The sequence below is a fragment of the Chenopodium album genome, chromosome 7, assembly GCF_948465745.1.
Source record: "Chenopodium album chromosome 7, dcCheAlbu1.1, whole genome shotgun sequence".
Classification (NCBI taxonomy): Eukaryota; Viridiplantae; Streptophyta; class Magnoliopsida; order Caryophyllales; family Amaranthaceae; genus Chenopodium; species Chenopodium album.
In genome coordinates this window covers 32,556,144-32,583,393 of record NC_137840.1, presented here as the reverse complement: position 1 = coordinate 32,583,393, position 27,250 = coordinate 32,556,144, and the positions used below count along the sequence as shown (strand labels likewise).

General features: G+C 39.5%; 1 protein-coding gene across 1 annotated transcript; it reads left to right on the top strand.

The window, feature by feature from the left end:
* Positions 1-958: 958 nt before the first annotated feature.
* Positions 959-27,243, top strand: LOC145638987 (calcium-transporting ATPase 1-like). The gene is made up of 7 exons (XM_081690072.1): positions 959-1,640; positions 20,007-20,061; positions 20,164-22,100; positions 23,760-23,918; positions 25,217-25,388; positions 26,051-26,349; positions 26,511-27,243. The coding sequence occupies exons 1-7, from the start codon at positions 1,464-1,466 to the stop codon at positions 26,748-26,750; spliced, it is 3,039 nt and encodes a 1,012-aa protein (XP_081546198.1). The 5' UTR covers positions 959-1,463; the 3' UTR covers positions 26,751-27,243.
* Positions 27,244-27,250: the final 7 nt, after the last annotated feature.

Sequence of the window (27,250 nt, the reverse complement as noted above, 5' to 3'; positions counted from 1 at the left end):
CATGATAGTCAAATCCAAATAACAGGCGGATCATCTTGCTGATCTCCGAGAAACATTCACCACACTCAGGCGGCACAAGGTCATGCTAAACCCAAAAAAGTGTGTTTTTGGCGTTGAGTCTGGTAAGTTTCTCGGATTTTTGATTGACCAAAGGGGAATAGAGGCCAACCCTGAGAAAATACAGGCGGTAATCGACATGCAGTCGCCCTGTACTGTGAAGGGAGTGCAAAAGTTAACAGGTTGTCTGGCGGCCTTGGGGAGATTCCTCAGTCGGTCAGGCGACAAGTGTCTCTACTTCTTCCAGGCAATAAAAAAGAAGACCAACTTTGAATGGGGGGATGATGCAGAGGCGGCCTTTCAAAAACTAAAAACTCATCTGCACTCTTTGCCGAGGCTTGTTAGCCCTTCGCCCAAAGAGAAGCTCTTCATGTACTTAGCTGACACTGATCATGCCCTCAGTGCCGTTCTCTTAGCTGAAAGAGACGGCATCCTTCCTTATTTGTTTTTTGACACAAAAAAAAAAAAAAAAAAAAAAGAAAAGGAAGGAAAGAAAGGGGAAGGAATAACCAAACAAAGCATAAGTTAGGGTTTGTTCTAATAGACTGAAATCAACTAAAGTGAACTGAGCTGAGCTGAACTGAAATGAATATTTTATAAGAGAAGGAAATTAAGAGTTGAATTGAATTGAACTGAAATGAATATTTTATAAGAGAAGGAAATTAGAAGCTGAACTGAACTGAACTGAAATGAATATTTTATAAGAAAAGGAAATTAGAAGCTGAACTGAATTGAAATGAAAATAAACGTATAAGAACAGACCCTTAGATTAGATTAGATTAGATATTTATCTTTCAATTTCAACCTTTGAAGCAAAGTTAGAGAGTAACATACCAAACGCCCAGTTAATTCCATAAGCGCACCACGCCCAATTGCTCTAACCGCAGTTACAATGAAGTTCCCGTTTGTCCCGTAGTGGGCCTAGTAGCCCTCACCACATGGGCGCACGCCACCAACACAACTGCCTATGACATTACAGCAGGAAATCATGTCTCCCATTCACTCCAATTAAAGCACCTCTATTCTAATTAATCTTTCCGCGTTCTTCACTTAAATCAATCAACGAAATTAAATTATTATTCCTTTATTACAATACAATACCATAAACTCCCTAACTTCCCACTTGTTTAAACAATTTTCTTTTTCACTTTCAGACACTCTCTAGTCTCTACTTCCATTCCATATCAGCTGCCGTAACAATCCATCAGTATCTATATCAACCTACCACCACTCACTATCTCATCAGAAATTCTTCCATTGATTTGTTCTTTAGCGTTGACTTAAGTAAAATAAACTTCAGCTACTTGTTGATTATAACATTGAAGATTAAATCGTTGTTTTCCAGTGATTTTGAGGTTTGATTTTTTTAGTTTGAATTAGGTTTTTGATTTGATTTGAAGTTGAAGATGGAGAGTTTACTAGATGAAGAGTTTGTGGAAGTGAAAGCAAAGAATTCGTCTGAAGAAGCACTTCGAAGATGGCGAAGTGTTTGCTGGTTGGTCAAGAATCCAAAGCGTCGGTTTCGTTTTACAGCGAATCTCAATAAGCGTTCTGAAGCTCAGGCTATTCGCCGTTCCAATCAGGTTTTTCCTTTTTCTTTTTTTAATTTGTTTTGAATATTATTCGTAGTGTATTTGTGTATATTTTGGTAGACTTTAAATACCCAACTCTAGAGTATTCTAGATAGTACATGGGATAATAGTCATCTATATATTTTCATAACACTCCCCCGACTACATATTGAATAAAACAATAACTAACATTTACTATAAAATCTGTACAAAATAATACACTATAATGCGCATAAGATGATACCTCGTTAAAAACCTTACCAGGAAAACCTAGTGGGAAAAAACCACGGTTCAGGAAAAAATAGTGCAGCGCGCATTAACTCCCCCTCGTCATTACATCACTTGAGATCTTTAAGAGGACGCAATCCAATGCCGTAAGCTAAGGGCATGTTCTCTTCCGTTGAAATTCAGTTAAGTTCACCTCTTAATTTTCGTGCTGCAGCTCATATCTTCACTAGGGTAGGATTTGCTATAGCTAGAGGAGTGGGGGCCCAGATTGTATCTCGGCTTCCCACTAATTTATTGTAGGTTGTATGATTTTGTTTTTGAGATAATAATAATAATAATAATAATAATAATAATAATAATAATCAATAAGTAATAAATAATAATAATAATAATAATCTTCATCATCAATAAATAATAATAATAATAACAATAACAATAATAATTGAAATAATAATACTAATAATAATAATCAATAAATAATAATAATAATCATCAATAAATAATAATAATAATTACAATAATAATAATCATAATAATAATAATACTAATAATAATAATCAATAAATAATAATAATAATAATAATAATCAATAATTAATAATAATAATAATAATAATAATAATAATAATAATATGTACATTTGTATATACACATATGTATAGTAATAAATAATCAATAAATAATCAAAGATCACTAATCCGTAGTTAAAAATCACTAATTAATAAGTTCAGTTCAGTTCAGCTGAGTTTAGTCAATCGAAACAGCCAAGAGCCTTATTAAATAAGTCTGCTACATTCTCACTTGAACGAATCTGCAATACATTTATATCTCCATTCTTTTGAAGATCATGAGTGAAGAAAAATTTGGGTAAGATGTGCTTTGTTCTGTCGCCTTTGATGTATCCTTCCTTAAGTTCAACAATACAAGTTGCGTTATCCTCATATAAAGTTGTTGGTGCCTCTTTTCCAGATGATAAACCTCAAACTTCTTTTATATGTTGAACTACCGACCTTAACCATACACATTCACGACTAATCTCGTGAATTGCTAAAATCTCAAAATGATTGGAATAAGTAGTTGCAATGGTTTGTTTCATGGAACGCCAATAAATGACAGTTTCACCATATGTGAATACATATCCAGTTTGTGATCGACCATTATGAGGATCTGCAAAACCAATCAAATTTTCTTTGGACAACTTTGGGAAAAATAAACCCATACCCTTCGTACCTTGAAGGTAACGAAGTAAATGTTTAATCCCATTCCTATGTCTTCTGGTTAGACATAAACTAAACCTTGCTAATAAATTAACTAAAAATGATATGTCGGGTCGTGTATAACTTGCAAGGTATATTATTGCTCCAATTGCACTAAGATACAGTACTTCAGGACTAAGAATTTCTTCATCCTTTTCCCGAGGTCGGAATGGATCTTTCTCTACTTCAAGTGATCTTACAGCCATAGGGCTGCATCCATTGAAAATCTTTTAAGAACCTTATCTATGTATGTTGATTGATGCACAAGGTTTTTCATTCTCCAGGTGCTCGATTTGTAACCCCAATCAGAATTTTGTCTTTCCTAGATCTTTTATTTCGAACTCTTTCTTTGAATAATTGCGTTCATAAGTTCTAATGATATTCAAATCATCAACATACACTGCAATAATAACAAATCCCGATTCAAATTTCTTTATAAAAATACATGGACTGATAGTGTTTAGGGTAAAAATACCCTAGACACGTGGACCAATGAGAGGAGGCCACGTATCGATATCAGGATGACCCATGTGGCTTAATATCCTCTTGACACTTGGCGCCCTCAGATACGTTTCAGAAATGGCGGCCTTCAAGGGCCCAAATCCCTAGAAGCGCCATTTTACGGCGCAGCCCACCGAAATTTAGGTCAAGTGACCTAGATAGGGGCACGTTCTCCAAGGACCCTATAAATAGGGAGATATTTCCCCACTTTGGGGACACATTCAATCATTTATTACACCTGCATTCTCTCACATCACCTAAATTTCCGTACTCTTTATCCCCTTTCAAGTTACTAACTTGATCGTCGGAAGCGGAGCTCCAACCACCCGGAGTCTGTTATTTTGCAGGTATAACTCAGCCGGATCAAACTTCGTGACGTAAATCTCCCAAGGGACAAAAACACCCAAAACATTTGGCGCCGTTTGTGGGGAAAGTACCTCGAAGATGGTTCAAGATTCTGTACCACCCCCTAATCGTCTAGGCGATGACCCAGAAGTCTTTACAGACCAGAAGGATGAACATCCTCAGGTCGAAGCCTTTACAACCGATGACGACTTTCTCTGAACCAAGCGCATAGAGACACTCTAGAGCGGGGTGCCTCCCAGGCGGGTACAAGTCGACCCCCTGGCAGCCGGAAAGGGAAACTCATACGGCCGTTGGATCAACACCTGTTACCCGAGACGAGCTCATGAGATTCATGACAAGTTTCAAGGGTGAAATTAAAGAGTTGATCACCCAGAGCCGGGCTGACCCAAATAAAGGTCAGTCGGCCAAGAAGACTCCTCTGGAAAAGGGGAAGTCAGTCAGAGAACGGCAGCCCACTCCTCATCCAAAGGAGAAGGCAGCCGGGACCATTGATTGGTAAAAAATTCTTCTTCCTAAGAGGAATACCAACAACACCCGCCGGACTCAGCAGCCGGTGGGAAGTAAAAAACCAACTCTTGATGCCTGGGAGATTATCAACCGGAAGAGAAATCAACAGTTGTCTGAATCGGCTTCTACGTCGAATTTTCCAGACAACTTTAACAATACTTCTGCGGGGAATGCACCTTCCTTGCATGAGAGCCACACAGGCAATAATACCATCCGCTCTGGCCCTCAGGTCTACGGTCAGTAGCCACCTTACTATATACAGCTTCGTCTACTCCGCTAGGATGAACAACCTTTTGCGTTCACCCAGGAGATAACCGAGGCGGCCCAGCCGGCCAAGTTTAAGAATGTATTGGTTGGTACCTATGATGGTACCACCAATCCGGAATATCACCTCATGGCTTACACCAACCTCATGTACTTGCAGGGGTTGGATGATGCCACTTGGTGTCGTTGCTTCCCGGCTACATTGAAGGGCATTGCCCAACAATAGTTTGGCAATTTGCCAGCCGGGTCCATCAATAGTTTTAGGAAGCTTGCCTTCCTATTTGCTTCCAACTTCTCAATGAATGAACATCCCTGCTAAGAAAACAAGCTTGGACTTGAGCACCATTAAGCAGGGGGAGAGAGAAGGGCTGCGCTCCTATGTCAAGCGGTTCAATCGGATTAGAATTCAGATTTAAGGACCGTCTGATGAGGTAGCTTTTACAGACTTTTTCAAAGGTCTGAGAGACGGGTCGACGTTTAAGTTCGACCTAGTCAGAAAAGGGGTTTTCACTCTACGGGCGGCTCTGAGGGAGGCGGAAAGCTATATTCAAGCAACCGACCTCTGCACGCCTGGTAGTCGGTCAGACTTTTCTAACAAACAGAACGACAGCCGGCTCGCTCAGCCGGCCAAAAAGAAAGAAGAGAGCAAGAAGAGAAAAGAAATCTGGGCGGTTAGTGATTCTGACCAGCCGTCCCAGAAGAAGAAGAAAGAATTTAAACCGTACGTCCCCAAGTACGAGTTTAACAAGGACTGCAACTCCATCCTCATGGAAATTAAGGACCGGTTGTCCCTAGAGAAGCCGAATCCAATGAAAAGTTCTATTCAATCAAGGAACAAAAATAAATTTTGCCAATACCATGAGGAAGTTGGCCATGACACCAACGACTGCTTCAGCCTTCAAAGGGCGTTGGACCGTCTGGCGGCTGACAAGGGAATGTTGAAGTCCTACATTTCTAAGTCCCCAACCGGGGCAAAGAAGAAGAATAAGGGTCAGTCCTCTAAGACTACCCCCAGCCTGCTAGTAGTTCGGATACTGACAAGGAGCCGGTCTACACAATAGCAGGCGGGTTCTCTTGTGGTGGCCCTACCATCCGGGGCACCAAGAGCCATCTTCGAAAGATGGACAAAGATGATGATGGGCAGGCGTCTGCAAGCTCCTCCTTCCCAGACGTTCTGATCACTGAGAAGGACAGGGGTAGTGTTCGCCGTCCACATAATGACCCGGTCGTCATTGAATGTAAGGTTGCCAACCAGCTGGTTGGACGGATCCTTATTGATACCGGCAGCTCATCGGACATCATCAGCTTTCGGTGCCTGCAGAAGCTGACATATAATGACAGCAGCTTGCATCCGGTTACCCACCCCTTAGTTGGCTTTGGGGGTGGAATGGTTTACCCAGTCGGAAGGGTTGATCTACCAATCCGGCTATGTGAGAAAGGAAAAGGGCGACACCTGGTCGTCAAGTTTTTGGTCGTTGAGGAGCTGACCGCCTATAACATTATTTCGGGCCGGCCAACCCTCAACGAATCCAAGGCTGTAATCATCCCTTCTCTCATGCTCATCAAGTATGAGAGGGATGACGGCTCTGTTGGTTCCTTGAATGGGGATCAGAAGACGGCCCGGGAGTGCTATTTCTCAGCCATCAAAGACACTGCCCAGAAGGCCAGGAACCAATAGACCTTGACAACGTCAAGGATGCCGACCAAGTACCAGCCCCACCAGCAGCCGGTAAGAAAATGAAGGCACCTGAGGTGAAGAAAGAGAAAAAATAGCAATCACTGACCGGTGAACGGTCAGATGAGCTCCGTCCCTAATCGGCTGGTGAACATATTGATATACCTCTGGACGACAGCCGTCTGGAGCGTACCGTGAAGGTTGGGACGATTGCTTTTACTAAGTTGGGTGCAGACTTGCACCTTCTGCCGAAAGAATTCAAAGACATTTTTGCCTTTGAAGTGGAAGAGATGCCAGACATCAGCCCGGATCTTGTTGTCCACAAACTCGCCGTGGACCCTAAAAGAAGCCCATCCGGCAAAAGAAAAGAAATCATGGCGAGGAAAGGAGTCAGGCGGCAGCTGCCGAAGTTAAAAAGCTGTTGGATGCTGGGTTCATTCGACCATGTAATTTCCCCGACTGGGTGGCGAATGTTGTGCTTGTAAAGATGCCGAATGGTACCTGGCGTATATGTGTTGATTACACAGATCTCAACAAGGCATGTCCCAAGGACAGTTATCCGCTTCCTAAGATCGACAGTCTGGTCGATTCGACAGCCGGACATGCCTTGATGAGTTTTATGGATGCCTACTCCGGCCTACCATCAGATACCCCTGTGAAGAATGATTAAGAAAAGACGGCCTTCGTCACTGATCAGGGCCTATTCTGTTACACTGTGATGCCGTTTGGCTTGAAAAATGCGCCGGCTACGTTCTAACGGATGATTAATACGGTCTTTATTAATCAAATTGGGAGGAATGTAGAGACGTACATTGATGACATGATAGTCAAATTCAAGCAGCAAGCGGATCACCTTGCTGATCTTCGAGAAACCTTTACCACACTCAGGCGGCATAAGGTTATGTTAAATCCTAAGAAATGCGTCTTTGGTGTTGAGTCTGGGAAGTTTATCGGATTCCTGATTGATCAAAGGGGGATAGAGGCTAACCCTGAGAAGATACAGGCGGTGATTGACATGAAGTCACCCCGCACTGTCAAGGAAGCGCAGAGACTAACCGGTTGCCTGGCGGCCTTAGGGAGATTCCTCAGCCATGTGACAAATGTCTTTACTTCTTCCAAGCAATCAGGAAGAAGACCAGATTTGAATGGGGGGATGATGCTGAGGCGGCCTTTCAACGGCTGAAAGAACACTTGCACTCTTTGCCAAGGCTTGTTAGTCCACTACCTAGAGAGGTGTTATACATGTACCTAGCCATCTCAGATCATGCCCTCAGTGCCGTTCTCCTTACTGAGAGAGACAGTGTTCAGCTTCCGGTCTATTTCATTAGTCATGTTCTAATAAATGCTGAGCTCCGGTACCCCATGGTAGAAAAATTTGGCCTTGCCCTGTATATGGCTTTCAAGAAATTGAAACCGTATTTTCTGGCTCATCCGGTGGTAATATACACTCACCAGCCCCTCAAGCGGCCAATGTCTACTTTGGAGTCATCCGGCACAATGTTGAAATGGGCTATTGAAATGCAAAGTCTTGAAATCACTTTTGAACCTAGAAAGGCAGAGGCGTTTGCCAACTTCATTGTTGAAATGACACGACCGGTGCAACCGGATAACATTGACCAGGTTTGGAAAGTGTATGTAGACGGAAGCTCAACGAAGAACGGCTGCGGTGCAGGAATTATATATGAGTCCCCTGAGGGGGACAAATTTGATTATGCACTGCAGTTTAAGTTTCAAGCCTCAAACAACGAGACTTCGCATGTGTAAGGCAGCAGGGGCAACTAAAATTGACGCCTATTCTGATTCACAGTTGGTCGTCAGCCAGTATGAGGGAAAATATGAGGCTACTCATCCGGCTATGATCAAATATCTTCAGGCAGTCAAAGAAGAGGCTGGGGCACTTGGGGAATTCCGCCTGAATCAAGTGCCTAGGTCAGATAACAACCACGAGGATGCGTTGTCCAAATTGGCTTCATCCGCCTGGAATCTTAGACCAAAGCTCTACCTGGATGGATGACATCCGGGCATATTTAGCAGACGGCAAACTTCCTGATTCACCACAGGAGGCAGCCATCATGAAAAAGCGAGCAGCGAACTTCGAGTTGAGAAACGGAGAGCTCTTCAAGGCGGGTTTCCTGAAACCTCTATTTAAGTGTGTTAAAAGAAGTTCTCGAAGAATTGCATGCTGGGTACTATGCCTCTCATATAGGCGGCAGGTCCCTAGCCGTCAGAGCCAAGGCGACATTACTTCTGGCCTACTCTTGAAGCAGACGCCAAAGAGTTAGTCAAAAGATGTGACAAATGCCAACGGTTTGGCACGCTTATTCACCGCCCGGCTACTGATCTGACGGCAATCCACAGCCAGTCCCATTCGCTAAATGGGGCATGGATATCTTGGGCCCTTATACGCCTGCTCCAGGCACAAAGCGCTACATTTTTGTGACGGTGGATTATTTCACCAAATGGGTAAAAGCTGAGCCGGTTAAGAACATCAAGACAAAGGATGTCATCTCTTTCATTTGGAAGAATATCATCACCCGGTTTGAGGTACCTATGTCTATGGTGTTTGATATTGGCCCTCAGTTTAAGACCAAGACCCCCCAGCTCAAGATTTGGTTGGGAGATCAGGGTGTCTCACACTATTTTGCATCAGTCGGCCGACCCCAAGCAAACGGCCAGGTTGAAACCTTCAACAAACTCATCTCAGACGGTATAAAAAAGAAAATAGAGAGAGCCGGTGGTTTATGGGCAGAAGAATTAATTCATGTCCTATGGGCCATCCGGACTACTGCTAAAGGGGCAACTGGAGAAACCCCATTTCTTATGGTATACGGTGCTGAAGCCTTCTTGCCCATTGAGCACTACGAGCCGACTCTCAGAGTTATGCTCTATGATGAAGAGGCAAATTGGGAGGCCATGCGGCTAGCATCGGACTCCCTCCCGGAACGCAGGGGTGCGTTGCCCCTGCGCCATGAAATTTACTGTCTGAGAATGACCAGAGCTTATAACAAGAAAGTGCATAAGCGCCCTCTAAAAGTGGATGACTTTATGTTACGAAAAATGGAGGCAACCGGTAGGGCCAATGAGGCCAATGAGGCTGGGAAGCTAACCCCTAATTGGGAAGGCCCCTACCGGATCTATGAAAAAGTCAGGAACGGCACCTACCGTATGGAAACCCCAGACGGTCGTCGCCATCCTAGAACTTGGAATGTAGATAATCTAAAAAAGTACTACTTCTGAGAATGTATATTTTTTGTAAACAGTAAGTCAATTAATGAAAATTCAGGCTTTGTTTGTAGATTTATTTTGCCATTTTTATTGTTCGTCCGCCTGGGCAATACCCAGACGGACCCTGTGTTTAACTTACTAAGTTTGATACTTAGTTTAGTTGAATACTATAATTGCTTGTCCGCTTGGGTAAAATTCAGACGGACTCTTTGTTTGAATAACTAAGTTTGATACTTAGTGTAATTTAATAATTGCTAATCCGCCTACTTGGTCTAAATTATCAATTGCTTGTCCGTCTGAGTAATACTCAGACGGATTATTCGTTCAACCAACTAAGTTCGCGTAAAAACTAGGCACAAAAATGCTTAATGGCTATACAACCGGTCTCAAACAAGACCAAAGGCCAAAATGGCCGGATGGTTGCTTATTTTACAAAACCGCCTGTCCTAACATGGACAAAGGCGTCCGGCGACACCCCTCCGAGTGCAATCGTCGCAGAGAACAGTATATTCGTCGGTTCTATGTACCAACGCAGATGGTGAAAATTGAACGACCAAATCAACTCCAGAATAATCTAAAGAACGATTAAGTTACCGAATACCGGATGCCTCAGTCGGTCATCGGCTGAAGTTCTTACTTAGGTTATTTATTCCAAAGTTGCACTCACTCCCCCTATTGGGGAAAAAGATTATGTGTAATGGCTACGTGTTAACCCCAGACGTGGGTAAGAAGCTCAAAGCACCCGCTCTAATGGCCGGCTGTGCACTTGGTTTGGGGCAATCACCATTGTGATTGATTGGCCTAAAAACACTCCATACTTCTCCTAGTATCAAGTGTTTTCAAGCCAATCAATCAATTTGAAATAAAACCAACCACATAGCCGCCAGGGGCAAGAGCACAAGGATTGCAAATTGCCGCATGCTTTTTTAAGTTAGGCAAAATATTAAAGAATTGCAAACATATGCAAAATTCAAAATTCAAATTGAAAAACTCAAACGCAAACATTTATAAACACCGACTGAGACGGAATACTTCATTAATATTTAAAATGGCACAAAGGCCAGAATAAGTGTTAACCGGATACCTCCGGTGAAGAAAGAAAGAAATAAAATGTTAACCCAACTCCTTAGTTGGTAAAGATACAACAATACACGGCATCCAAGCCGGTAAAGAAACAAAATGGCATACTGCCGCAGAAAGTAGAGAGGCCCGCCTAAGGCTGAGGTGGTTGCTGCTGCTCCGGCTGAGTTTGGCTGGTTTGGCCCTCGTTATGCTCATCCGCCGGCTCGTTATTGCTCAGCAGCCCAATCTTTGAAGCGAGGCGGTGGAGCATCGGCATCATACACCTCAGTGGCGTAATCATACCTCAGCTTATAGACCTCAAAGTCTATTTCTGGGTAAAGGAGGCCCCAGGTTGTCACACTCATTCTCCTCTGTCAGCCGTTTTGCTCTTGGGCAAGCTCGTCCGACTGCTTGTTTTGCAGATTGACAAGATCAACTCCCAGGCGGGTAAAGTCTGCTCGGAGTTAAGCGTTTTCCTTATCAACATCTTCTAATGCCTTGAGATCTGATTTGGCATCCTTCCGTTGCTTATCAAGGTCATCAGCCCAGCTGTTAGCCTCGTCGTTCGCAGCCGTCAAACTCCGGACAGCTCCTCCTGTTTCAACTCTACTGCTTTAATCTTTAAATTACACATATAATCAGTATATTCAGCAAAGTTGAGGTTTTCAAGGGCCCTCCGTTTGGCGTCATTTACCTCTTCCTGTTTCCGCCTGAAGGGGCCTGGAGACCGTCCACCCTCACCATCACCTGAGACAAGTGCAACCGGATTATGAGTTACTTAGCAGAATTAAAGATAAAAGATATCAAGGTTGTGGGATTCATTACCTCAGCCAGTTGGCCCATTATCCGGTCGAAGTCCACGACCTGCAAATCAGGTATGGAGTTCTTCTCAGACCGGGTGAGGGTCCTCACCATCCGTTTTGCAAAACTCGCAAGATCCGGCTCGTCAGAAGTCAGATCTGCATCAAAAGTAGTAATCTGTGAGAAAGAGGCAGCGTAGTCGGCATTCATCCGTTGCCGGCTCCTGACCGACCCTTTAGAGGGATCAACCTTGGTCTTGATTCTCATAAAATCAAGTGGCCAAGGTATTTCAATCCGTCCCTTACCTTGGTTTCCGGATGAGTCTCTGGCTTCGGCTCCTCCCCAGGCGTTGCTGCACCGGCTGCAACATTAGGTGGCTCGCCACCCTTCGATGCCGTAGAGACATCCGGCGCTTTCTGCTGCAAGCGTTCCTTTCGCTCAGAATTCTCATGATTTGCCCCCAGTCGTTGGACGACCGGATTGGGCAGAAGATTGTTTCTGGGGAGGAGGGTCCTTTCTAGCGGCTTTCGCAGCCCGGAGTTTCCTCCTGATCGTCTCCTTGCCTTTTGAGCAGCTTGGAGAAAGATCGTGGGATTTTCTTGACGGAATCCTGAGAAATAAGCAAAGGGTAAGTATACCCAACCGTAAAAAAAAAATAAAAAATGCAAACACATCAAGTCAGGCGGTCTTACCCGCCTTTTTTGGAGTCTTTGGCTTCGACGGATGCCTTCTTGGCAAGCGCAGCCTCTTTGCGCAGCAGCGCCGCAGACTTAGCCGGAGTCTTCGCCGGGTGAACCATTCTCAGGGCGTCGTCTGCAAGAACAAGAATTTATGGTTAGAAAAAGTTATGGCAAGTTTGCAATAAAAATCAAATAATAATCATTCCGGATGAGAAGTATTCTACCCTTGGGAAACATTGTACTCAGCCCGCAGGCGGACAAGAAGCACCCGTCCTTGAAGAAGTCCGGATGGGGAATCCAATTCTTGGGAACTATGATGTGAGTCCCATCCCCCATGGGCGCAGTTGTTGTTTCAAAAAATCCCGGCTCTATTATTTGCTCCCGGGCCTTAGTAGATAGCACCGGGAGAGGGCATTTCCGGCCTAGAAGAGCCGGCTCAGTGTATTGTACTGGCGCAGTGTCCGGTTGTGTCTTAAGGTGGGGGAAGAAATCAAGTAAAACTTGTCCTTCCACCCGGACCATTTGGACACTTTGTCCAAAGTCATCAAGTATTGGGGCAAGGTAGTCAGAGTATACCATGCCCCATGGCCGCCTGGGGCCTTGCTCAAGTAGTGCATATGAGCGAAGGCGGAAAAGCTGGGGTTTATATTTTGAAACTCGTAGGCGGCGATGTAACTAAGAATGTTCACCCACGAATTGGGGGTGAGCTGCCAAACCCCTACATCGTACCCCTTAAGGATTTTCCTAATCTCGGGGTGGAGGGGGAACCGGTGGCCGGCTTCGAGAGGTGGACACGTGTCACAGGCCCCACGTGATATGCACGTGCGACCTGTGAGGGGCAAATGTTTAGGGTAAAAATACCCTAGACACGTGGACAAATGAGAGGAGGCCACGTGTCGATCTCAGGATGGCCCATGTGGCTTAATATCCTCTTGACACTTGGCGACCATTTTACGGCGCATCCCACCGAAATTTAGGTCAAGTGACCTAGATAGGGGCACGTTCTCCAAGGACCCTATAAATAGGGAGATATTTCCCCACTTTGGGGACACATTCAATCATTTATTACACCTGCATTCTCAAGAAATACCTGAGCTTGGAATCCAGGCAGATCCCCACCTAAATTTCCGTACTCTTTATTCCCTTTCAAGTTACTAACTTGATCGTCGGAGGCGGAGCTCCAACCACCCGGAGTCTGCAGGTACAACTCAGCCGGATCAGACTTCGTGACGTAACTCTCCCAAGGGACAAAAACACCCAAAACAGATAGGATCATTCTTATAACCTTCTTTCAATACCACATACGCCCAGATTGTTTCAATCCATGAAGAGATTTGTTCAATTTAATACAGAATTGTTCCCGAGAACTACTTCTGGCAGTTTGAAACCTTCTTGGAGCTTCATGTAAATGTCATTATCCAGTGGGCCATATAAATAAGCTGTGATTACATCCATCAAACGTAAGTCAAGTCCTTCTCTTATTGCCAGACTAATAAAAAATCTAAAAGTAGTTGCATCCACTACAGGAGAATATGTCTCCTCATAATCAATACCAGGATTTGTGAGAATCCTTGTGCAACTAAGCGTGCCTTATATCTTACAACTTCACCCTTTTCATTTCTCTTTCGCACAAAGACCCATTTATATCCCACTGGCTTTACACCTTCGGGTGTACGAACTATAGGTCCGAATACTTCTTTTTTTCCAAGAGATTTTAATTCTGCTGCAATTGCTTCTTTCCATTTTGGCCAATCATTTCTTTGTCTACATTCTTCAATGGATTTTAGTTCATGATCCTCATTATTATCCATAACATCTAATGCTACATTGCATGCAAAAACATCATCGATGTCGATTTGATTTCGGTTCCATGTAATTCCAGACATGATATAATTTGTTGAAATTTCTTCATTATCAGGTACTTGAATTTCTTCTTGTATCATGTCTAAAGTCTCTTATGGAGATCCTTCGGAAATTGTTTCTTCAATTTGACCATCATCAATCAATGCTCCTTTTCTTTTCTGAGGATTTTTATCTTTGGAACCTATTGGTCTTCCACGTTTCTGACGTGGTTTAGACTCATTAGCAAATTTATTTTGTCCTTCCGGGACATCTATTTTAAATGGAGCATTTACTGCTGAAATATGCATCATCAATCAATACTCCTTTTCTTTTTCGAGGATTCTTATCTTTGGAACCTATTGGTCTTCCACGTTTCTGACGTGGTTTAGACTCATTAGCAAATTTATTTTGTCCTTCCGGACATCTATTTTAAATGGAGCATTTAGTGCTGGAATATGCATCATCAATCAATGCTCCTTTTCTTTTCCGAGGATTCTTATCTTTGGAACCTATTAGTCTTCCACGTTTCTGACGTGGTTTAGACTCATTAGCAAATTTATTTTGTCCTTTCGGGACATCTATTTTAAATGGAGCATTGACTTGATCACTCTTCTTGGGTCAGGCAATTGATTCGCTAAACTTTGCAAATGAATTATCTTTTGAACTTCCAGTTCACATTGTTTAGTTCGAGGATCAAGATAGGATAATGATAATTCATTCCATTTAATTTCCTTTCCCATCTCTCTCTTTTCTCCCCCTAATGTTGGGTAAGGTGACTCGTTAAAATGACAATCTGCATAACGAGCCGTAAATAAATCCCCTGTTGTAGGCTCAAGATAATTAATTATTGACGGGGATTCAAACCCAACATATATCCCCAACTTCCTTTGAGGACCCATCTTATAGCGTTGTGGTGGAGCTATTGGAACATAAACCGCACATTAAAAAATTCTTAGATGGGAAATATTTGGTTCCTGACCATAAACCAATTGTAATGGGGAGAACTTGTGATAACTTGTTGGCCTAATGCGAATTAGTGCCGCTGCATGTAATATAGCATGTCCCTAAGCAGAAATTGGGAGATTGGATTTCATAAGCAATGGTCTAGCAATTAACTGAATACGTTTTATTAATGACTATGCCATACCGTTTTGTGTATGAACATGTGCTACAGGATGTTTGACATTTATCCCAATGGACATGCAATAATCATTAAAAGCCGAATAGTCTTAATGAGAGTATCTGGAAAATGTGCCCGTAACTTAATCAATTGGGCAAGTAATCTCACAAACGCCAAGTTACGAGTTGATAACAAAGACACATGTGACCATTTAGTTGATGCATTAATTAAAACCATAAAATATCTAAATGGTTCACTTGGGGGATGTATGGGCCCACAAATATCTCCTTGTATACGTTCCAGAAAACTAATTGATTCAAAATTAATTTTAGCCAGTGATGGGCGAATAATCAACTTGCCTTATGATGAAAAATTATTATGAAGAATCTGTTGGCTCTTCAAAGAATGTCCACATGAATTCGTAATTATTTTTTGCATCATTATTGAAACGGGATAGCCTAACCGGTCATGCCAAACAACAAAATTATTGTAAACTTCTTGTTTACTATAGCATGAGCTTCAATAACATTGATTTTTGTGTAGTACAAACCACTTGATAATGTAGGTAGTTTCTCCAAAACATGTTTTAAGCCTTGAGTTATATTTGTGATTTGAAGGAATTCGTTATTTTCTTCATTGATTGTCTCAATATGATAACCATTGTTGCGAATATCCTTAAAACTTAATAAATTTCTTTGAGACAATGGGGAGTATAAAACATCAATTATTTTAATTTTAGTTCATCAAGACAATTTTATAGTGGCTCTACCGGAGCCCTCAATGATATTTGTACTACACGATATGTTACTCACATTAATCCTTTTCATCATCAAATGAGAGAAATATTTTTTTATTTTTAAGTATTGTATGAGTAGTTGCACTATCAGCAAGACATAATTCTTCACCATTCATAGCAAATTGAACTTGAGTAATACCCATGTTCTTCATGAAATAAAATACATGTCAAAATATTAAGCATAAAAATAAAGATGATAAAATAAATAAATCAATAAAAACACCCAAATAATTCATAAATTCATAAAGCATATAAAGTCCTTATTACAACCATAGAAATTAACATAAGTAAATAACTAGATAAAGTCTAATACTTAAAGTTGACACAAAATAATATAAATTTAATTATTCCCTTTCGGGGCATTGAAGAAATCACTAACTTCTAAATGAGTTGTATTGCCAAAATCAAAATTATTCCCTTCCGGGGAAGTAAGGAAATTAGCAACATCGAAATGATTTGCATTGCCAAAATCAAAATCACCTTCACCATCTTCAAGAACAAGATTTGCCTCAACTTTCTTTCCTTTCTTCAATGATTCTTGGTAAAGTTCACAAGATGCTTTGGAGTTCTACAAACCCGAGACCAATGACCTTTTCCTCAACAACGGTAACATATATTGGTATCACTTTTCTCTTTATCATCCATACGTTGCCACTTCTGGTGGGAATGTGAGTTTGTGAAATGACCTCCACGACCTCTACCATATCCACTAAAACCACGCCCACGACCGCGACCACGCCATTGGCCACGACAGCGACCACGACCTCTACCTCGACCACTACTGCTGGAATGGTCTCTGTTTTTAGTTTCTTTCCCGTTATGGGTTGTCACATTCGTTTCAGGGAATGGAGTAGAGCGGGGAGTAGAGCCAGTAGGACGTGATTCATGATTTTTCATTTACAGCTTGTTATTTTGTTCAGCCACAAGAAGACAAGATATTAATTCAGAATATTTTTTAAAACTTTTTTTTCTATATTGTGGCTGTACGACAATATTATTAGCATGGAAAGTGGGAAGTTATTTTAAACATAGCTGAGTTATATTCACTAACAGATTTAAAATCTTGCAATCTCAAATTCAACCATTCATAACGAGCTCTAGGGAGTATCACTGTTTTGTTGGTGGTCATACCTTTCCTTTAGATTACTCCATAGGATTTGTGGTTCTTTCATAGTTAAATATTCATTTTTGAGCCCTTCATGGAGGTGATGGCGAAGGAAAATCATGGCTTTAGCCTTATCTTGAGGTGTTGCCTTATTAGCCTCTTTGATTGTTTCACCATGCCCTTTAGCATCTAGGTGTATTTCAACATCTAACACCCATGATAAATAATTCTTTCCAGTAATATCAAGGGCCACAAATTCAAGCTTGGCAAGGTTCAACATTTTTCACTATACAGAATATTGTTCAAAATTAGATCTCATAAAATATCAAACATATACATGTCAAAATATAATATTTGATAATAAAAGTGTATACAAATAAAATAAGGATAATACTTAAAAATAAGGATAAAAACATGAAATAATAAGATAAAATACTACTGTATATTATGAAACTTGTACAGATATATTCGAATAACACAATTATAGCAAAATTCAATTTTATGCATACATATATAAGTTGTACCGAAATATCATATTAACACAATTATAGCAAAACTTATAATTTCAGATATCAATATTGGATAGAGAATTATCTAGGAAAAAGTATGTATGAGAATAATATATTCATGAATCATATGCTTAAACACCCAAAGTCATGAAAATGGTCGTCAATTCCAAGAGTAAACACTATATACTACTGACATATAAGAACTATAAAGCTAATGCTGATAAACTTTATCAAAGACAATGACATCATGATATAAAACAATTCCTAGCATCATATGATACATGTCAGAAGCAAACCACTATATCAAATTAACATTATACTATAGTTTTATATACAAGGGGTCGTAAGTGTAACAATGAGTACCTTTGGAATTTTTTTCTTGGCTACTATGCTTACGGAGTGATCAATGTAATAGTTTCGTTTAGAGTATGGTGCTGATAACGTGTTAAATATGGAAGAGAAAATATAGAGAGATGAGGGAAGATTGTTACGTTATATTTCATATTCCATCTAGTACGGGATATATATACATGTACATTACCTAGGGTTCCATCGATGGATAAGACCAAATACCCAACTATAGAGTATTCTAGTAGTACATGGGATAATAGTCATCCATATTTAGATATTTTCATGTATATATATATATATCAATGGATCACAATGACGTATTGATGTTTGCGTATAGGATCTTTATAGATTCCAAAAACTGAACATAAGAGTACTGTGAATATAATACTATATGGATAAATAACTAAGGTAAATTATGAGGATATTATTTGATTTGTAGTGGTTTCATGTACTCGTATCAATTTTTTTTTTTTTTTGGTCTAATATGAATTTATATATATCAAGACTCAAAAAATGCATTAAAACTTATGCAAATGGGATCTATAGAAACGGAGGTAGTAGAACCCAATAAGCCAACAGTATAGCATAGTACTACCCTTGTCCTGCATAGCATCCTAATTTTGAAGGATATAAAAGTAACACTTTTTCCCTCTGTCTTTAAGAGCATCTTCAATGACAAACTACAAGGCTTTGTAGCTTGCTTTTCCAAATCAGTATTTAAGCTACAACACTTTTTAGCAATAAAGTATTCCAATAATAAGCTGCAACATCTTGTAATTTGCATAAAATAATTTTTTTTTTTTTTAAAAATAAATAATTGTACACATGTAACAATATGAATAGAGTTTGTTTGGACTACAGTAGCTTGCATGTTGCTCAATTTTTTGTTCTCCAATGGTAAGTATGTAGCTAGATATTTTATTTTAATTGCAAGCAAATCCTTACAATTAAACCATCGGAGATGCTCTAAGGTGCACCCAAAATAATTTTCTATTTATTTAATAATTTTTACTCATTAAAAAAAAAGTATATCAACTGAACAAAAAACCAACCTTTGGGTGCACCTTGCTCTATTTTCACCTAGCTGTATATAAAAGATGTTGCTTTGTGCTTCTGTCCTTTAGAGATTGCATTCCCATTTTCTTATTACGAGTTGTGTTGAATAATAGGTTGGCGCATGTTAAGTAGTATACTCCATTGTAGAGAAATGGATCACAAGAGGGACAGAGATTTGCTCCTCGAATCCTAAATGACACACTATTCTTGTTCTTTGCTAAGTAGATTGACAAGTCAATTTGCCTTTATCCTCGGATAAGTGTGGAATTTTGGTAGGAACGTGAAACCTATATAGTAAAAACATAAAAGTCATGCTATCTTTGTTTTCATTTAAATGTATCACTTATGTGTCAAGACACAGCTTTGACCATTAATTACTTAATTGTATGTTAGAAAAAGTTATTAAAAGATGAAATTACTTACACAGAAATTTGTAATTTATCCAACAACTTATTACACAGTGACATTTATATTTTATTTATAATAAAAAAGGGGCACTGTAAGGAAATAACCTAAAATTTGAAAGGGAAAAGTTGAAGTAGGAAGGAGATAGCATGAGAACCGAAAAAGGAAATTATCAAAGAAAAAGGAAGATAAAGTGACTATTTTTAATTTTCTTCAATGATTAATAATACCTTGCTTTTTATAATTGTGTCACAATTTTGGAAAGTGTATCCAATTTTGAAAAAGTGAGGATGCTAATTTTTTAAAATAAATTTTCCATTAAATACCATGTACTTGATAACATTATTCGTGTAATAGTAGAAATTTAAACTTATCCTAATGATCTTTAAAGTTAGGGATAAAGATTGTGTTGGAATATATCTGTAAGTGTATAAAATCAAGATAGCCAAATGTGAGACGTTTTTGACGGCCATCATGGTGATCGTACCTAAACTTTATTAGGCAAACTGTTAAACCAAGAAACAACCATAAAGTTTTGTTCAACTGTAGGTTTAAATTTTTTATCTAATTTATTTATTGTGCTACTAATTGAGCTAATTTGTTCCTTTTTACTCATCTTGAGCCTTGCAGGAGAAATTGAGAGTTGCACTGTTAGTCTCACAAGCTGCTCTTCAGTTTATACAGGGTATTTATCAGCTTAATAGTTTTCATTACAAATTTAGCAAGAGACTTTCTTTGACATTGTTTGACACTTCATTGACCTTAATTATCTGTTCATAATTGGCAGGTGTATCATACTCTCCACCTGAGGAAGTCAAATCAGCTGGGTTTGAGATTTGTGCTGATGAGTTGGGATCCATTGTAGAGTATCGCAACAAGAAGAAGCTGAAAGATCATGGTGGGGTTGAGGGAATCATTAAAAAGCTCTCTACCTCTACCGTGAATGGAATATCTACTGCTGAGGATCTGGTGAACCAAAGGAAGAAAATTTATGGTGTCAATAGATTCATTGAAAGTCCACCTAAGGGTTTCTTAGTTTTTGTGTGGGAAGCTCTTCAAGACATGACTCTCATGATACTTGGAGTTTGTGCAGTTGTTTCTTTGTTGGTTGGCCTGATAATGGAAGGTTGGCCAAAGGGAGCCCATGATGGTATTGGAATCGTGGCTAGCATTTTGTTAGTTGTAATTGTAACTGCGACCAGTGATTATAGGCAGTCATTGCAGTTTAAGGATTTGGACAAAGAGAAAAAGAAAATAGCAGTTCAGGTTACCAGAGATGGTTGTAGACAAAAACTATCAATATATGACCTACTGCCTGGGGATTTTGTTCATCTGGCCATCGGAGATCAGGTCCCAGCTGATGGACTTTTCGTTTCAGGATATTCTGCTGTAATTGATGAATCAAGTTTGACAGGAGAGAGTGAACCCATTCATGTGAACTCAGAGCATCCTTTTCTTTTATCAGGGACTAAAGTTCAGGATGGGTCTTTGAAAATGCTTGTTACAACTGTTGGCATGAGAACACAATGGGGTAAATTGATGGCAACTATCAGTGAAGAAGGTGATGATGAAACGCCCCTGCAGGTGAAATTGAATGGAGTGGCAACTGTTATTGGAAAAATTGGCCTCTTTTTTGCTGTAGTTACATTTGCTGTGATGGTTCAAGGATTATTCAGCCACAAGTTACAAGATGGTTCTGTGTGGAGTTTGTCTGGTGATGAGGCCGTTGAGATTTTAGAATACTTTGCCATTGCTGTTACAATTGTTGTTGTTGCAGTCCCTGAAGGACTACCCTTGGCTGTCACTTTAAGCCTTGCTTTTGCAATGAAAAAGATGATGAATGACAAGGCTCTTGTGCGAAACCTTGCTGCTTGTGAGACAATGGGATCTGCTACTACTATTTGCAGTGATAAAACAGGGACACTTACAACTAATCATATGACTGTTGTCAAAGCACACATGTGTGGGAAAACTTTGGAAGCTAGCAGCTTTAAGGATTTTCATACAGTATCTGAAATTCCTGATTTTGCGCGTAAAATTCTTTTAGAATCAATTTTTAACAATACTGGAGGAGAAGTAGTTAGAGCCAAAGACAACAAAATTGAGATCTTAGGAAGTCCCACTGAAACTGCTCTCTTGGAATTTGGATTATTACTTGGTGGGGACTTCATGACAGAGCGGGAAGCATCAAAAATTGTTAAAGTGGAACCATTCAACTCCTCTAAGAAGAGAATGGGAGTGATTTTAGAGATCCATAATGGAGGTCTGAGGGCACACTGTAAGGGTGCCTCGGAGATTATTTTGGCTGCATGTGATAATGTTGTTGACTCAAATGGCGTAATTGTTCCCCTTGATAAATCATCAGCTGAACATTTAAATGCCACAATTGAAGAGTTTGCTAATGAAGCTCTTCGCACTTTATGCCTTGTGTATCAAGATTTAGAAGAAAGTTTCTCTGCTGATGGTTCTATTCCTGCAAATGGATACACCTGCATCGGTATAGTAGGCATCAAAGATCCAGTCCGTCCTGGTGTCAAGGAATCTGTTGCAATCTGCAGATCAGCAGGAATTACTGTCCGGATGGTAACCGGAGACAACATAAGTACAGCAAAAGCAATTGCTAGAGAATGTGGGATTCTAACCGAAGATGGAATAGCTATTGAAGGTCCCGAGTTTCGTGAGAAGAGCCTGGAAGAATTGATTGAACTGATACCTAAAATTCAGGTTTGTCTATGCTGTAGTACCCTTTATCTTACAGAATTCCTGTGGCCAAAATGTTTTACCCTATGTGATTATTGAATCTTTTTTTAGGTCTTCACATTAACTCATTGTTTAGGCTCTTAAAGATGGTGAAATGTGATGTTAATGTTTGTGGTGAAATTATGGTTGATTCATATATATATATATATATATATATATATATATATATATATGTGTGTGTGTGTGTGTGTGTGTGTGTGTGTGTGTGTGTGTGTGTGTCCTAGTTCCCGTAAAGCATGGACACACCATCCTATTGCTATATCCCTATTGAATATGATATCCGACAGTGACACACATGAGACACATGAAAAATTTGTGTCCAGTTTTTTGTCATGCATGGGCACTTGAACACAAACCGTGACAAACCTTAACATGATTTTCTTTACTATTGAAAATATTACGACAACATATTTTGGGGTTTTTTGTGGGGAAAAATTGTCAAGAATAAAACAACCTTTGGCCGATCTTCCAAAATTAAAACGACCTTTTACACATCTGCTCAAAATAGAATAAAAAACCAACAACTTGTTTAATAGGTTAAAACCGAACACGTGTCGTGTTACGATAGGTTAAATTTTTATTTTTTTACATTTTTTTTAATAAAGGAAAACTCTTAAATTACCACAAAAAAATGTAACCATTTTCGATCTAACCACCCGTTTGATTTTTTATTTTAAATTACCAACCCTTAAATTAAATAAATGCTCATATTACCACCCATTTCAAAAATCAGATGGATTTTCCTTCTGTGGGCCCTACATAACGCTTTTTTTGAACTTTTTGACTGATTTGTTCCCTAATTTTTCTCTTTAAAAACGCTCTCATAACTTGAATTCACATTTTTCTCTTTGAAATTTGGTAGAATTTGGTGAAGGAAATGTGAATTAAAGTTTAGATAGCGTTTTTAAAGAGAAAAATCGGGTAAAAGAGTCAAAATAAGTGTTAGGAGGGGCCTACAGACGGAATATCCGTTGGATTTTTGAAATGGGTGGTAATCTGAGCATTTATTTAATTAAAGGGGTAATAATTTAAAATAAAAAATTAAACGGGTGGTTATTTCGAAAATGGTTACATTTTTTGGTGGTAATTTAAAAATTAACCCAAAAAAAAAGATTTTTTTTATAAAAAAACATATTTTTTTTAAAAAAACATTACCTTTTTCTCTCTCCTCCCCTTCCACACCACAACTGCCTCCTTTCCACTCCCCTTCACTTGCCACCCACAACCACCTTCTCATCCTAACTCCCTCATTTTTGAAAGCCAAACGCTGCCCCCCCCCCCCCCCCCCCCCGTCACGAACCCAACTCCCACGCTAATCGCATAAAAAATAGCGGCAATTTTTGTGAGATTGGTGAGGTGTGCTGGCAGTGATGTTCATCGACGTGTGTGGTGGGAGAGTGGGATGGAATCAGATGGCCTTGTTTTGGGTGAGGTAAAAGCATTTTTGGCCTTGTACTATTTTTCAGTGAGGTAAAAGCATACATGGCTTTGTTTTGGGTAGTTTACATAGTATTGCCAATCCATGCTTCTGTGTAGCATGATGAATTTGCTGATTCATTCTCTATAATATGTGGGCGGATGTTCAATAATTAAAAGGTATATTGATTAAACTCATTTTTTTAGGTCATGGCTCGATCTTCTCCTATGGATAAGCACACCCTTGTAAGACATTTGCGGACCACCCTTGGAGAAGTTGTCGCAGTGACTGGAGATGGTACAAATGATGCTCCTGCCCTTCATGAAGCAGATATAGGCCTTGCTATGGGAATCTCTGGAACCGAGGTATCCTTCTTTTCAAGTCTTTTGCTTATAAAATTTTCCAAAGTTCATAAAATATATATTCTTTTATGTATTTAGTGCGGATAAGCACGTGTAAAATGAGTTTACACTACCAAGGTAAAAAGTCTTAACTTGCCTTTTAACATTTTGTCTAAGTAAGTTTAAAAAGGAGTTATAAATTTGAAATTGTTTTCTACCAATTAAACTAGTACGACCATATTTTACTACTCTGTACTATTGAATAATCATTTGTATTAATGCTATGTCATGATCATCTCCAAAAGCTCCCCACCTAGGATTATGGTGAGTAGTCTTTAGCTCCTTGTCACGCTTTAAGTGCGTGTGTCAGATTCTCAACACTCCCAACATTTTTATGGACATTTCATCCTTCATCACAGATCAAAATTTGAAACCATCTCTTAAAATAGCTAAGTTTGAGTTTTTGACACTTGGAAATATAATTGCTATGTCGAGTTTGTATGTATAATGATTTTTCAGAAATCTGTCAAGTCAATATAAATTCTAGGATGTGGTCAAAATTCACATTATTGCATGCAATTTGCACTGCTAACCAAGGTCAAGCATAAGGGTGTCTATTTTAAAGTCTCTTAGAAAAAGTTGAGAGTTTAGAGAACAGCTAGTACATTAAGTGATGTAAGTCCACAAAAATTCCAGAAAAAATTTTGTCCTTGAGTTAGGTTCATGGAAAATTTCAGTATATCTGTAAATCGTCATTGTTCTCCGGATATCGGCCATGTATTTGGATTTATTTGTTGATTGATAAGGAAAAAAAAAAGAAAGGAACTTAGCCTTTGGTTTGATTGGTATGAACTAGAAGGTTTCCTTGGGGTTTTTCTAAAAAAGATTTGAAGGAAATGAAAGGCTTGTATGTCATAAACATTCTTTCTATCCAAATATCTGATTTGAGGGTAAAATCGTGAAATAGTGAGATATATAACTGAGTCTATACTGCCACTCCAATGTTATGCTTTTCCATCCATTTCCTATCTACCAAATTAGCAGTTTCTGCTTTAAACAATTTTACCTGTGATTTCTTCTATTTTTTCCTGTATGGATCTTACTTTTAAGATGCAAGTTCCATTTTATGCTAGAATCTGCTCTCATAGTTGACTTAGCAAGATAATTACTAAATTATTCAATGTTCTTTGTCTTCTAGAAAATGGAGCATATGTGCATCGATGAATTCTCAGTTCTGATCTGTATTGATGTTCTATGAAGAAGATTATTTTGTACACTGCTGGCTCTTAATATCATAATTACCTTTAACTGTTTGATTTCAGGTAGCAAAGGAGAGTGCTGATGTCATAATTTTGGATGACAATTTTTCTACAATTGTAACTGTGGCTAGATGGGGACGCTCTGTGTATACGAACATTCAGAAATTTGTACAGTTCCAGTTGACAGTCAATATTGTTGCCCTTATTGTCAACTTTTCTTCAGCCTGTTTGACCGGTAAGCCTGTGAACCCCAGTCACAGAGAATCAGAATTTCTGTAGGCCATGTTCGAAGTTGTAAACATTTTGGGCAACCAAAAACCCATTTTGGAACTTTTACAAGATATATAAGTACATAGATGAAATTGGAATATTTAACTTGATTTAGTTAATTGAACAACGTTCACAACTCCACACCGCGATTTAAAATATTCTCCATGTGAGGAGTACTTCAAGAAACACAGCTTAAGAGGTTCTATCCAACCTTCAACTCCCTGGTAAACACTGACAGCCTAAAGATTTATATACAAACCTTTCTTGACCTCAAAAGATAAGGTTAGAAGCACAAGCACTCTGGTCTAGTCACCCTCATAAAATATGTTCTCTTGCCCTCACTCCATTATCCTCACAAATGCAAGATAATTCCAGGTCTTTTATAGCCATCAAGCTATCTTGAAACAGTAATACCAACTATATCCTCAGTTATCCACAGATATTATCTCCCCATCACCCCAAGCATGAACTTTAAGTAACTTGTACACATGACCTTGTTAAATATTTATTATTTCATTAGCAATTTCCAATGCATGGTAATAAATGGTCAACATCAGATGAACCCAACAACAAATATTTCTACCCTAACTATGCTTTCTGCTTAATTAATTATTTATTTATTTCCAGGAAGTGCTCCACTTACTGCTGTTCAGCTTTTATGGGTTAACATGATTATGGACACCCTTGGTGCCCTTGCACTGGCTACTGAGCCTCCCAGTGATGAGTTGATGAAACGGAAACCTGTTGGAAGAAAAGGAAGCATTATCAGTAATGTGATGTGGAGGAATATACTGGGGCAAGCAGTTTATCAATTTGTTGTTATATGGTTTCTACAGGCTAGAGGAAAGTCAGCTTTTGGACTCAGTGGACTTGGTTCTGATTTGACATTGAACACACTTATTTTCAACTCATTCGTCTTCTGCCAGGTATTATATATATCTGATCTTACACAATGTTTTTCATTGGTTTGAATGTATCTTCTTCATACACAATTCAAAAATTGGTAAAGGTAAAGAATGGAGATAGCATCTCTCATTTTTTCCAAATATATGATCTAGTCAGCTTATAGCAAAATCTTCTCTTTCAGGTTTTCAATGAAATCAGCTCCAGGGAGATGGAGAAGATTAATGTATTTGCGGGGATTCTGAACAACTATGTATTTGTGACTGTTCTCACTGCCACAGCTCTTTTTCAAGTTGTAATTATTGAGTTCCTTGGTGCATTTGCAAACACAACTCCACTTACTCCTAGCCAGTGGTTTGTGAGCATATTATTTGGGTTTCTTGGCATGCCAATTGCTGCTGCATTGAAGATGATCCCAATATGAAACACTTGATTGGTGCCAGTTGAGGTTGAAGAAGACAATTTTGTAGATTACTGCTTCCAGTCCGTCAAGAGCTTCTGCAGCCTCCACTGTCTGACACAATGATCTGTGCAGATTGCAAGTTCCGACTTGATGATTGATTGAACATCTGATGAATATTTGTGCATCCTCCCATTGATGAGGGTAATTTTGCAAGTTCTTAATTCACTCTACTCGCAGATTACTCCTGTCAATTCTCGAAAATGGTGGAATTTGATGGCTTGCTGAATTGATTGATAAAATCTGAGACATACTGAAAATTGTTGCGCATATTATTAGATTTTACTAGGCAACTAGAACATGTTTACACCAACTGTTTCTTATGCAACTGTTTCTTATGCATTGATGACGTGCTGTAGTTTACATATTGTGGTCATTCTAAGGCAATTTCTAGACCGCATATTCATGTATCTATTCTGTGTTGGATCAAAAATGCAATATATTCCAGATTCAGATCCGCAGTT